At 33.9% G+C, this 14,531-nt stretch overlaps 1 protein-coding gene and 1 long non-coding RNA gene across 2 annotated transcripts; one reads left to right on the top strand and one right to left on the bottom strand.

The window, feature by feature from the left end:
- Window positions 1–66: 66 nt before the first annotated feature.
- On the top strand, window positions 67–5,825 carry LOC123918163 (G-type lectin S-receptor-like serine/threonine-protein kinase RKS1). The gene is made up of 7 exons (XM_045970138.1): window positions 67–2,345; window positions 2,441–2,569; window positions 3,548–3,717; window positions 3,812–4,022; window positions 4,748–4,985; window positions 5,074–5,224; window positions 5,313–5,825. The coding sequence occupies exons 1-7, from the start codon at window positions 992–994 to the stop codon at window positions 5,613–5,615; spliced, it is 2,556 nt and encodes an 851-aa protein (XP_045826094.1). The 5' UTR covers window positions 67–991; the 3' UTR covers window positions 5,616–5,825.
- LOC123918165 lies at window positions 821–6,920 on the bottom strand. The gene is made up of 3 exons (XR_006812709.1): window positions 6,598–6,920; window positions 6,321–6,431; window positions 821–907 (listed from the first exon to the last, which is right to left on the bottom strand). It is a non-coding gene; the product is annotated as an uncharacterized LOC123918165 (long non-coding RNA).
- Between the last annotated feature and the right edge of the window lie 7,611 nt (window positions 6,921–14,531).

Raw genomic sequence — 14,531 nt, 5'->3', positions numbered from 1 at the left:
ATTTTTTTTCGAGATTTTTTATGTTATTGATGTTATTTATAATTTAAATGATGGTTATTATTTTTTTGGATTTTTTTGCATTTTTTATTAATGGTCAATTTTTAACATTTGGGATGGGGCCTTCAAATAGTCGGGATCGGCCACGTTCACATTTTACGTGTGTGAGACTACTTGAAAGTTTTATCTATTTCATCTTTGGATTTGAATTTTCTGCTTCTTTCTTTTATGAGTCTTGTAATTGGGTTCTTGTTGAATTTGACTTTTTGGTTTGTGATGGTAAATTATTCTAATCCAACATGTTTTGTTTATTTCAATTTTCATCACACTGATGTCATTGTACAAGTTTGGTTTTTCAACCTCAAATGGTGTAAACTCTTGACAATTTTTTGTGTGTGAATGACTTTGAAATTGACATGTTCAAATTTTGTCTTTTACTTGAATTGTTGCATATTCAGCATATGAACTCTTTGGCACGTGTGTACATTTTTATGTTGAGTTGAAATCTAATTTGAGGAAAGATCTTTGGTTTGTTTTTGACAAATGTGAAGATGCAAGGTGTGTGGTTTGTACTAATTGAAATGGTAGCAGGAAAGTGCAATGAAGGCTTTATGAACATTAGTGTGATGAGAATCTTCATCCAAACCACCTATAAAACCTGTTCTTTTGTAGTAATAAGAGCTTTGAGGAGATGACTTTTGGTTTTTAACCAAATTTGTCTATGAGAACACATTACAGGTCTACATCATTGATTTTGAGTTCCTAGCTAGTTCTTACTTTTCTTCATTGATTTTATTTCCAACTTTCGTGTTACATGTGGCTGGTCCATTCAACGACAAGACATAATAGTGACGCGGCAAAAGAGAAATGGTGTCTTCAAATGTATATAAGTTAGTCATGTCGCTGTGTGCTGAAGAAGAGTAAAATATGTGTCAGTATGAATATTTAAATTTTCTCATCATAAAATGCAATAGGTGTATGAAAGAGGAACTCAATGGACTCTATTAAAAATCTTTTCTACCTTGTCACAACCCAAAATCCTAAACAAAAGTTGTTAGTATTACATAACTCTTTGATTCTAGTACTTATCACCTTCTATTTTTGCTCTTGTTCTTCTGATACCATATCTACTCACAAACCCATAAGAGATGGTGAGCTTCTGATTTCTAAATCTAAAACGTTTGCTCTCGGATTCTTCTCTCCAGGAAAGTCCACCTCTCGCTATGTAGGAATTTGGTACAACAATTTGCCAATCCAAACTGTTGTTTGGGTTGCAAACAGAGATAATCCGATCAATGACACTTCTGGAATTCTATCTATCAGTCCAAATGGAAACCTAGTACTCCACCGTAACCTTAGTAGCACCGTTCCCATTTGGTCTACCAATGTTTCATTACCACAATCACAAAGAAATAGCACTAGTGTTGTTATAGCTCAACTATCGGATATAGCAAACCTTGTTCTTATGATAAACAACACCAAAACTGTATTATGGGAAAGCTTTGGTCATCCCACAGACACCTTGCTTCCATATCAAAGGCTTGGTTTTGATAGAAAAACAAATCAAAGTTGGTTCCTTCAATCCTGGAAGACAGATGATGACCCTGGAACGGGTGCATTCACAGCAAAATTCAGCACCATTGGCAAACCTCAGTTGTTTATGTACAACCATGATCTTCCTTGGTGGCGTGCTGGACATTGGAACGGTGCATTATTCGTAGGTCTACCTAATTTGAAACGAGATATGGCCATTTCTAACGTTTCTTTCGTTGAATATGACAACTATGTAGCACTCTCATATAACATGTTTGATAAGTCTGTCATTACTAGGATAGTGGTTCAGCAATCTGGTTTCACACAAACATTCTCGTGGGACAATCAAAAGACTCGATGGATCCGGCACTGGTCTGAACCAACAGACCAATGTGATAGCTATGGAACATGTGGATCAAACAGTAATTGTGACTCTTCGAATTTTGACGACTTTAAGTGTACTTGTTTACTTGGTTTTGAACCGAAATTTCCACGTGATTGGTATGAAAGTAGAGATGGGTCAGGAGGGTGTGTAAGAAAGAAAGGTGAATCTGTTTGTGGGAATGGAGAAGGGTTTGTGAAAGTTGTAAGCTTGAAAGTTCCTGATACATCTATGGCAATTGCTAAAGGTGGTTTGAGTTTGGAAGAATGTAAGACAGAATGCTTCAAAAACTGCTCTTGTACGGCCTATGCAGTTGCTGATGTGAAAAATGGTGGAAGTGGATGTTTGACATGGTATGGGGATCTAATGGACATTCAAAAACTTAGTGATCAAGGCCAAGATTTATTTTTACGAGTCGATAAAGTTGAACTTGGTAACATATTCTCCTAATTTGTTTCTTTTTTCTTCTAAATTTGATACCGGCTTATGTGTAGTTTGAACGTCTTTTGACCTGTTTATTCTTATCAGCCAATTACTACAAAAAAAGCAAAGGATTCCTTGATAAAAAGAGGCTGGCTGCAATTCTGGTAGCTTTTATAGTTTCAGTTGTCCTCCTTCTCTCCTGGGTGTATTGCATGTGGAGGAGAAAAAGAAAGGGTATGTGATTTACCATTTTTGTTCATTTCCAAAATTGACCAACTATATTTTTGTCTTGCTATGATTGTTCATTTCTACAACCTTGAGAATCACCTCAACACCAAACCAGAGCAGCAACCAACACGTTCCTCCATCAACAAAATCAGCAAAGCATAAATACCATGAAAAGCCAGCGGTAGGAGCCAAAAGGGTAGTTCCAAAACAACCCGAAATCACCAACCGTTAGTCGCAAATACCAGAAAATCCAATAGAAAAACCAGCACTAAGAACCACAAAAAATAGTTCAACAGCAGCCCCAAATCATGGACATAGAAGAATCACACCATCTCCCAATATATATTCAGCTCCAAGTCCAGCTCTCAGTTTCTTGTTCTTGCTGACACAAGATCCTTTGATTCCTACTGACAGAAACAATTTTATCCTTATATACCATTTTCGTAACCCATACATAGCAGCACCAATTCAATCTTCTCCATACAAGCCGAGACATACTTTGGGATTCAAACACCATTGCAAAATTTGGTAATTAAAGCCTTTAGTTTTCATTTTCAACCATTTCCACACTGTAATCTTTATTTCACCCACTAAACTTTCAATCGACGTTTCCATATGACAAAATACCGCACCATTTTGCTCCTCCCAAATCACCCATAAGCTAGCAAATCACACACAAGCCAACATATTCCTACATGACTTGCAACCGCTTAGCAATCCAGCAAATCAAATATTGTTATGTTGTATAGAATGAACACCTAAGTTCCTAACCGATTGAATATTGCATACCATACACTCGAGAAGATTGATCATTCATAAAACAAATGTTGAACAGTCTCTTACCATGCCACACCCCCCCCCCCCCCCCCCCCCCCCCCCCCCCCCAACAGATTATCCACCACAATCGATCACTCCCCTCTTATTTAGGAACATAAGCCACACAGATAATGTGAAATCTTACCTCATGTCATTTTGTAACTTCAGATAAAATGATGCGGCAATTAAACCAAGATTCCTCTGAAGAAGAGAATGATGCTCAAAGCAACACACATCCAAATCTACCCCTTTTCAGCTATAAAACGATAATGACAGCGACAAGAAATTGTGGTCATGAGAATAAGCTTGGACAAGGTGGATTTGGCTCTGTCTACAAGGTGAGTGAAACTCTATATTGACACCTCTTTATATTCAATTCAATCACATTATGGAAAAAATAGTGAAATGGGATTTAACTGGTTAATATTTCAGGGTTGCTTGGTTAATGGACAAGTGATAGCAGTGAAAAGATTGTCCAAAGATTCAGGTCAAGGCAAAGAAGAGTTTAAAAATGAAGTTACACTTTTAGTTAAACTCCAACACAGAAATCTAGTGAGGTTACTTGGTTGTAGCTTTGAAAACGAAGAAAGGATGCTAGTTTACGAATACCTACCAAACAAAAGCTTAGACTTCTTTATATTCGGTATGCATCTCTCTTACTCACTCATTGTGTTTAGTCAAGCATACAGCATAGTAACTGAATTGAGGTAGTAGTAATTCATTTTCATGTTTAGATAGCTAAACCTAAGACAAGTTTGATACTATCAAGAACCAAGCTGCCCTATTGGAATAGTCCATTTAGAGCCCCTGATCAAAGATTCAAAACCCTATTGGAATACTCCATTTACCTTTCTTCATTTCAGAGGCTTCTACATGAAGATCATATCCTAAATCTAGCCTTAGCTACTCAATAAAACAAACCAAAAATTCACATAATTGTAAATAGGAAACATCCCTTCAATTTTTTAAGCTAATAATGCAATTTAGTTAAACCTATTTCTATTCTTTTTAAAATAGTATCTATTAGGAAATTAGGTCTACAACAATTATCTGGATATGTCATCAAACTTTAAGCCTTTCACTAAAACATGCGTTGCAGTCGCAGATGTTTTCAAATAATGACAAGAAATTTGCAAATGTTTCTATACTCCTTGTCAGGCACAAGATGATTGATGATCCAGCAGATTATCTAATTTCCTATATTCCTTGTCAATTTTCCAAGTTCTATATTTTCATAGTAAAGTAGAAATAATGGCTTCCTGTCTTCCTAATATATAAATCAAATTATCCTATATTTAATAATGAAGTAAATCAAATAGAATTTTATTTCTCTTTTCCAATTTATGTAAACTTAAACTGTCAAATCAGATCAAAACCAAAGGTCTTCATTGGATTGGGTTAAGCGTTTTGATATTATTTGCGGGATTGCGCGAGGTGTTTTATATCTACATCAAGATTCGAGGCTGAAAATAATTCATAGAGATCTAAAAGCCAGCAATGTTCTCCTTGATGCTGCAATGATTCCCAAAATCTCAGATTTTGGTATGGCTAGAATATTTGGAGAAGATGAAATCCAAGCAAGAACAAAAAGATTGGTCGGAACATAGTATGTGTTACACCGTCATAATAACCAAAATTATAGAGATGGATATGTAATTTTTATGATAAACACAAACCATTTTGTATAATCGCAGTGGATATATGTCACCAGAATATGCAATGGAAGGACGGTACTCAACAAAATCTGATGTCTTCAGTTATGGTGTCTTACTACTGGAGATTATTGCTGGCCAAAGAAACACACATTGTGAAATAGGAAGAGCCTCCCCAAATTTAATTGGTCATGTAAGTTATAAAAAAAAGAGAGTTAGCATTAAAACTGGCCAACAATAGTATGATGTATTTATTTAAAGACTGTGTTGTGCATTTGTAGGTGTGGACACTATGGACAGAAGGAAGGGCATTGGACACAGTTGATTCAACACTAAATCAGTCTTATCCTCCTGCTATAGTTCTGAGATGCATTCAAATTGGACTTTTGTGTGTGCAAGAAAATGCCATGAATAGACCAACAATGTCAGAAGTTGTGTTCATGCTATGCAATGAAACACCTGTTTGCCAACCTCAAAAACCAGCATTCTTATTCAATGGAAACCAAGATTTGCAAGAGTCATCAACATCAGGAGGAGGATCTTCGATAATTGAATTAACAGAAACTACCATCAGTGCTCGCTAAAAACTACCTTAATCAGTTTTGTAAATTTTTTGCTCATGAATTGAGTTTAGATGTTTAGAATCTTAAGATATGCATAGATTTAAGTTATATTCTGTTGAGAAAATCTATATATAAGATTGGTCTTTTTTAGTTGTATTCATCCCTATAGTCCAGATGCTTGATGATAGATTTAAATGTATTCACTTGTATATACATAATAACAGGCTAAGAGTATTCTCCTCTCAAGCATATCAAACCATCTAAATCAACGAAGACAATCCAAGAGGTTGTTGAGAAACAAGTATGAGTCTGTTAAAATATAGCGGATAGCTGATAAGCTAGCTTATAGCGGATAAGCTAGCTGATTGAATTTGTAGTGTTTGGTAAAATTAACTGTTGAACTAACTTCTAAGTATGAAATGACATAAAAAAAAAATGTTTAATCATTATTTAACTTATAAGCTATAAGCTAGCTTATTTGTCTTCCCAAGCAGAGCCTATGTGTAAAATACAAGTGTGGACACTTATGCAGAATGTCTTAAAGTTTTTAGATGAAGACATGGTCACTCATTTTCATGATCTCTCACTTCAGCCTATTGTAGAGCAACTATTGTGACTAGTGCAACTAGTTGTGAAAACAAAAGATAATTAAGATATGTATGTTTAAATTTTCAAAATTCATATTAGTATACTACTGCACTAAAACCAATGCTAAAGAAGATTTACCTTATAAACTGAACCAAAACCACCTTGACCAAGCTTTGTTAGCTGCTGATAAATTTTCACCATTCCCTTTTTGCCAAGAGAACCAACCGTAAGGATGTTTTGCATACATTGCTGCATAGAGTGAATTTGAAACATTCATTAAAAATAAAATAATAATTTTGACATTTAGCCAAAAGAAAATAATGAAATACAGCAAAATCAGCTGTATTAGACATGTCAAAGGAATTGCAAGTGATGAGAGTGCGGAAGGAAAGAGATTGTTGGTTTCTGTTCTCACATTGATAACGATTATCACTCTCCTCCCAATAATCACAAACCTCTCAAATCCACCATCAACGAAAATTTCATCGCCTTCTCTTCTGTCCAGCTCAGGGCAATTAATATTTAACAGTTTCGGTTAAAGTTTTTTTTTTTTTTTTTTTGCGTTTAATCGGCTAAAAAATAAGAAATTGAACATGACAACTTTTTTTTTTTTTTGGTTAAGTAACCTAGTGGCTAGACTCTCACATATTTAAATACGAAAAAATGTGGAATTCGGGATTCGAACTCCGTCCACTCCTCGTTAGGGCTGGGCATCGGGCGGTTATGGTCGGATTCGGGCCAGAAAAAGCAAAACGGATGATACCCATTGAAGGCAAAAGTCCACCCATCACCGACCGATTACAAGCACGGTTTTGTCGGGTGGTGGACAGGTCGGGTGTCGGATAGATCGGACGGATCTGTTCGGGTAAACTAGATCATTTTGTGTTTTTTTTTTCTACTTCAGAAAAATCATGAAAGAAACAGAAGAAGAAGAAGAAGAAGAAGAAGAAGAAGAAGAAGAAGAAGAAGAAGAAGAAGAAGAAGGTTGCTCGCTATTTATTGTTTACTATATTTGTCAAAAATCTTAACAGAAGAGAGAAGAATGACTATGGAGTATGCAAGAGATGAAAAAATCGTAACTTAACTGCATGCTATAGTGGATTTCATGGTCAAAACAGGTGACAATGGTGGCGTGGTGTTGTTGCTAGTAGAGTAGTCTCTACTTGAATGACTTTAGAAGAAGAAAGAACACCATGAAAATGCAAGTTGATAATTATTCATGAATAATAGTACTTTTTAATTATTAATATAATAATATAAAAATATTTAACATTTATGAAATGGAAATATGCCAAAGGATAGAAAACGTGTCTTGCAGATAAATTTTGGGTCAGTGATTGGTCTTATCACTTAAGGGGAAGTGGGTTTTTTGTGGGTCTCAATGAACATTAAGTACATGTAGGTGTTATAGGTTAACAGATTTGCCTCTTAAAAGTTATGATTGGACAGAGTAAAACACTATTATCATTGATTAAGTTATGCAGTCGGTCGGGCCTGGGTATCTGTAGATTGAATAATTCACACCCGCACCCGCCCAGCAATATCCATGTGAAACTGATAAATTCAACTCGTTGACCCGTGGACCATTTAAACCCGACCCGTTTCCTTCAATTTATGTTGGTTTGCTCGGGTTTCAGTCGGATCATAATTGTTTGCATAGCCCTACTAGGGCTGGGCATCAGGCGGTTATGGTCGGATTCGGGCCAGAAAAAGCAAAACGGATGATACCCATTGAAGGCAAAAGTCCACCCATCACCGACCGATTACAAGCACGGTTTTGTCGGGTGGTGGACAGGTCGGGTGTCGGATAGATCGAACGGATCTGTTCGGGTAAACTAGATCGTTTTGTGTTTTTTTTTCTACTTCAGAAAAATCATGAAAGAAGAAGAAGAAGAAGAAGAAGAAGAAGAAGAAGAAGAAGGTTGCTCGCTATTTATTGTTTACTATATTTGTCAAAAATCTTAACAGAAGAGAGAAGAATGACTTTGGAGTATGCAAGAGATGAAAAAATCGTAACTTAACTGCATGCTATAGTGGATTTCATGGTCAAAACAGGTGACAATGGTGGCGTGGTGTTGTTGCTAGTAGAGTAGTCTCTACTTGAATGACTTTAGAAGAAGAAAGAACACCATGAAAATGCAAGTTGATAATTATTCATGAATAATAGTACTTTTTAATTATTAATATAATAATATAAAAATATTTAACATTTATGAAAGTGTCTTGGAAATATGCCAAAGGATAGAAAACGTGTCTTGCAGATAAATTTTGGGTCAGTGATTGGTCTTATCACTTTAGGGGAAGTGGGTTTTTTGTGGGTCTCAATGAACATTAAGTACATGTAGGTGTTATAGGTTAACAGATTTGCCTCTTAAAAGTTATGATTGGACAGAGTAAAACACTATTATCATTGATTAAGTTATGCAGTCGGTCGGGCCTGGGTATCTGTAGATTGAATAATTCACACCCGCACCCGCCCAGCAATATCCATGTGAAACTGATAAATTCAACTCGTTGACCCGTGGACCATTTAAACCCGACCCGTTTCCTTCAATTTATGTTGGTTTGCTCGGGTTTCAGTCGGATCATAATTGTTTGCATAGCCCTACTAGGGCTGGGCATCAGGCGGTTATGGTCGGATTCGGGCCAGAAAAAGCAAAACGGATGATACCCATTGAAGGCAAAAGTCCACCCATCACCGACCGATTACAAGCACGGTTTTGTCGAGTGGTGGACAGGTCGGGTGTCGGATAGATCGAATGGATCTGTTCGGGTAAACTAGATCGTTTTGTGTTTTTTTTTCTACTTCAGAAAAATCATGAAAGAAGAAGAAGAAGAAGAAGAAGAAGAAGAAGAAGAAGAAGAAGAAGAAGAAGAAGAAGAAGAAGGTTGCTCGCTATTTATTGTTTACTATTTTTGTCAAAAATCTTAACAGAAGAGAGAAGAATGACTTTGGAGTATGCAAGAGATGAAAAAATCGTAACTTAACTGCATGCTATAGTGGATTTCATGGTCAAAACAGGTTACAATGGTGGCGTGGTGTTGTTGCTAGTAGAGTAGTCTCTACTTGAATGACTTTAGAAGAAGAAAGAACACCATGAAAATGCAAGTTGATAATTATTCATGAATAATAGTACTTTTTAATTATTAATATAATAATATAAAAATATTTAACATTTATGAAAGTGTCTTGGAAATATGCCAAAGGATAGAAAACGTATCTTGCAGATAAATTTTGGGTCAGTGATTGGTCTTATCACTTTAGGGGAAGTGGGTTTTTTGTGGGTCTCAATGAACATTAAGTACATGTAGGTGTTATAGGTTAACAGATTTGCCTCTTAAAAGTTATGATTGGACAGAGTAAAACACTATTATCATTGATTAAGTTATGCAGTCGGTCGGGCCTGGGTATCTGTAGATTGAATAATTCACACCCGCACCCGCCCAGCAATATCCATGTGAAACTGATAAATTCAACTCGTTGACCCGTGGACCATTTAAACCCGACCCGTTTCCTTCAATTTATGTTGGTTTGCTCGGGTTTCAGTCGGATCATAATTGTTTGCACAGCCCTAAAAAGTACTACTACTCAATTATTATTAAATAAAAATCAAAACACATTGGGGCTAAATATATTTTAGCGTTTTCTTTTTTTACGAATTTTTCATTCATTCAAATCGGTAGAGTATATCAATTGAAATTATTATATATTCAAATTCGCTAAAAATTAAAAATGATAAATCTGCGAACAAGCTCATAACATCCGAGTTAATAGCATAAAACGGCTCAATGTTTACAAATATGACAAAGGCTACAATTGATATAATAAACTTCAAGTGTCCGGAATAGTCATGCATCCGGATCTGCAACGTTGATGACTTTAAAATTGAATCTGGTCTGAATTAGGATTGAAACAAATCCGCAACTTTAAACAAAACAAACACCGTACAAAGACGGGACAAATATCGTACAGAGACGGGATAACAAACAACTCTCCACTAATGCAGGACAAACGACGAAATCACAAAGAAAAAACCTCAAATGAAACCTAAAATTATGTGTAAATCACTTATTGAATTGAAAATGAAATAAAAAAAATAATCAAGATGGGTGATTCCGAATCAAAATTGATCCTGAATCACCCCTCTCTAATGGATCAACCAAGACTGAGAAGAATTAATACATTTTAGCATTTAAGATCAGAAAGATTAGTAAATTCAATAATAAATTATAATGTGGTTGTACTAAAAGGTAACTCAGTTGATAGCGGCTATTAGCATATTTTTAAAAGGGTTGAGATTCAAACTCGAGATTTTCTCACTTCTTCACACTTATAATGTGAGTCTCTGAACTATTAGAAAAAACTAGAAATATTGCATTGAAAATGAAAAAGGCCCATTCATTTTAGGACAACTTTATTTTAGGAAATATAATCGAAGAAAAAACAGTAAATATTGCATTGAAATTAATGAAAAAGGCTCATTCGATAAACAAAACAACAACAAAATCCCACCAACCGTCAAGTGTAATTAAGAAGAATAAGAGTCTTGGGTGGTTGGTGGAATTTTTTTGTTGTTTATTTTATCAAGCGTAGAAGATTTGGGCGGGATTATGGAACAATTTAGATGCTTAATTGTTGTTTGGACGGTTGGTAGGATTTTGTTGTTGTTTATTTTATCGATGAAAGAAGCGGAGAAGATTTGGGCGGGATTATGGAACAATTTAGATGCTCAATTGTTGTTAGCATGTATTGTGTTTTAATATATTAAGATAAGGATGGAGGATTTGCAAATACAAGTAACTCAACAAATATTAATAGTTACGTTGAATATTTATATGTTGATTTTATCTCCACTATAAACAACATGGAAAATAATAGAGATTTAGTTGTTAATATTGGTGCAGGATTTGCAAGGAGAAGAGTTAATTTGTATTGGGCCATCAATGTTACTAACGACGACGATGTGGATTGGTCTCGATGGATAGATTTTAATTTACCTGGTGATTTGAATTGCCTCGATCATCCAGACTTTACAATTCCAACAGAAGTTGGAGAGAATACCATAACCTCTACAACTACGAAAAATTATAATCTACACTCGTGCACCCGTTTACATTGATTCTTCCCATCATTACATCTACTATACTGTTTTTGTAGTAGTTAGATCTTTATGACTTTATTTTGTTAATCTAACTACTTCATGATTTTGGATTATATATATATATATATATATATATATACACTAGTGTTTATGTAACTTATTAATGAAACATTAACTGATGGCTGGTGGTATGCTAGAGAAAAAGATAGACGACTGTGGATAAAATCACAATTAAGAAAGTGATTTGATTGATGTTTGATTAAAATAAATAATTTAAGAATAACAAAAAATATATACGCATAATAGCAGTGACTATGGATAAAATCATTACAGGCACAAGGCAAATAACTTAACGAATACATGAAAATAAAATAAACTTATATAGCAAATACGTAGACAATGGTGGCCCTGATCACGGCTGCCTAGTGCCCCATATTTAAGAGGCACCGAATATTTTTTGATAATACATATAATATGTATAAATATTGAATGAATATAAATTTATTTTAATAATATTGTATATAGTTAAAGAATGCTCTGCAATTTTGCACAATTGTCTTTTATTTTTACGAATGTATCAAGTATGTAAAAAACATGAAAGGAAAGAAAATTGAAAAATACAAAAGAAAATATGAAAAAAAATAATAAGAGATCAAGTAAATAATTATGCATGTAGTATTACATGAAAAATCAAGTAGAATAAATTCTAATATATACCGTAGGTAATAATTTTTTTTTTTGTGGTTTTACAATGAGCCGGGGATTTATCTCATGACCTATAACATACTACCATACGTAATAATTGATTGTGGGTGATTTTTATGATTGACAGGCATCCAAAAGTCATTTTTTTTATAATAACTCCAAAAGTCATATTTAATTACATGAAAATGAGGGAATATAATTATGTATGATTTATTAATATTAAAATTTTAATTTCATAATTGATTAGTAGTTTCATGCATATAATTCATACAGTTGGTTGGTTGTATTCTTGGATATTGATATGCATGACTTCAAAAGTCATATTTAACACATGAAAATGACGAAAAACAAATTTTGTTTTATTTATCTATTATTCAAAAATAAAAAATTAAATGTTATAGTATATTATTTGTGTTTTCATAGTTTCATTAATTAAAATTTGCAACATTTAAATTTTTAAATTAAAATTTTCAATTTAAGATTAAGTTCAAAATTAAATTCTCAAGGGTAGTAAAGTTGGTTAATGACACAACTTATTTTTTGTGTTGCAAAAAAATTCTCTACATTGAAAGAACATTTATATTTTAAATATATATAATATAAAAATAAAATAGCTACACATGAACAAAAATTAGACAGATAACAAGTTGTGCCGCTAAACCTTTCTATATAGCAAATCTCAACCTTTATAAATGTACATTCATACTACTGCTTAGGCACACACACGTCAATAAAAAAAACTAAAGAAAAAATAAAATAATCACATTAATTAATATAATTTTGATATTTTTTTCTTTAATTTGTTTTACTTTTTACTTATGTCAGTGTGCCTAAGAATAATATTTTTCTGTCTTAGATGAAGTGATAATCAACTGAAATTAAACTCACATATAATTGTGAGATTTCGAGTTCAAACCCAGGTTACGACGTTCGACCTAATAATTTCGATATTTTGCCAGTTGACCTATGACTTAAGAATAATTTATTTGGGCACAAGCCCATGTTAGTATTTCACTTTGACGAGTTACTCCTATGTGTTAAAAAAGGAAACACAAATCAGACTATCTCCAATGGTGAGTACTTATTTTTTAAGTACCAGTACCTAATAGGTACCACCATTGGAGCAAAACATAAATGAGTACTTATTAGGTACTAGTTCTACAATAAGAAGTAGTACTTATATAATTTTTGTGAGACTCATTTATAATGATGTAAAGTTATTAGAGAAATGTGTTATTAGTGGGACCAATTTAGAACTTTTTAAGATGTGTTGGGTTGGAGGGATTGAGTACCTATTAGGTACTATTAATAAAAAATTATAAATAAGTGATGTGTACATCTGGGGCCCAGTTAAGTACTCAAAGATGAGTTGCTCCATTGTGAATGCTCTCACAATCCCGTGTAGCATTTAAGAAAGGATAATTAACTACTCCCTCCAGCTAGAATTGTAAAAAATGGACCGAAATGATGGGTCGATCTATTAGCCCACGGCTTTAGATGGATCGGGCTAAAAACATAGTCCAAAGTGCAATCGGGGTTGGGCTGGGCTAGCTCATTGAACTTCAGGCTGGCGCATTATAAATATATTTACGTCATTTTTATAAAAATAATATCAATAAAACATACTCCAACTTTGATTTTGTTGGAGTATACTCCAACTTGTTTTGTTGTTTTGTTTATTTCAATTTTCATGTCATGTCATTCTACAATTTTGATTTTGTCAACCTCAAGTGTTGAAAATCTTCACAATTCTTTTGATTCTACAATTTTGGTTTTGCCATCCAAAAAGGATTAGCGGCGCAAAACTCAAGTGTAATTATTTTAGAAATTAAAACCAAAAAATATTATATTTGCATTTATATTATATGCTCTCTCCGGAACATTTTATAAGCAAATTTCACCTTTCTAGGTATATTGCATAATTAATGTATATGAACTATATTATAACTCAGATACACTAATTATGCAATAAACCTAAAAATGTGAAATTTGCCTATAAAATATCACGGACAGAGGGAGTATATGATATGAACCTTTTGGCAGGTGTGCACATTTTTATCATGAGTTGTAGCCGAAAATATGAGGAAAATCTTTGGTTTGTTTGTGACAAATGTGGAGCTAGCGAGAGCTTTGTTGGGATGTTTGGTTATTTTATCAAATTTTAGTAGTCTGCATCATCGTTTTTCCTGAATTAATGTCCCTAAATAACGTTAGGAATTAAAGTGACTAACCGAATGAACAGTTGATGATTTAATTGTGTTTTTGTCGAAGTCAGAAACCAATGCAAGAACGAGTTCTACTTCCAAGAATCAAATTAATAGTTTATCCAAAGAAAAAAATGCACGCTAGGTAGTTGAAGACTTGAATTCCAAGCTAGTTGCTGCTTTTCTTCATTGCTTTTATTTCCCACTTTTGTTAGGTGTCAGTGTCACTGGTCCAATGTGTGTAAAATAGAATTAGTCATCCTTTCAAAGATTTGGTGTCTTCAAAGTCTAGTGTATATAAGTTGGTTAAGTCACAATGTGCTGCTGAAGAGTAACAT

The sequence above is a fragment of the Trifolium pratense genome, linkage group LG3, assembly GCF_020283565.1.
Source record: "Trifolium pratense cultivar HEN17-A07 linkage group LG3, ARS_RC_1.1, whole genome shotgun sequence".
Lineage (NCBI taxonomy): Eukaryota > Viridiplantae > Streptophyta > Magnoliopsida > Fabales > Fabaceae > Trifolium > Trifolium pratense.
The sequence above is the reverse complement of the archived record's forward strand: the minus strand, read 5'-3'. Positions and strand labels throughout refer to the sequence as shown.

What these genes read in the sequence shown, in the direction of transcription:
- LOC123918163 (XM_045970138.1), top strand. Translation starts at nt 992, where the DNA reads ATGGACTCTATTAAAAATCTTTTCTACCTTGTCACAACCCAAAATCCT. An exon ending in GTGGAGGAGAAAAAGAAAGG is followed by an intron (nt 2,570 to 3,547) that starts GTATGTGATTTA and finishes TTGTAACTTCAG; the next exon opens with ATAAAATGATGCGGCAATTA. An exon ending in CCCCAAATTTAATTGGTCAT is followed by an intron (nt 5,225 to 5,312) that starts GTAAGTTATAAA and finishes GTGCATTTGTAG; the next exon opens with GTGTGGACACTATGGACAGA.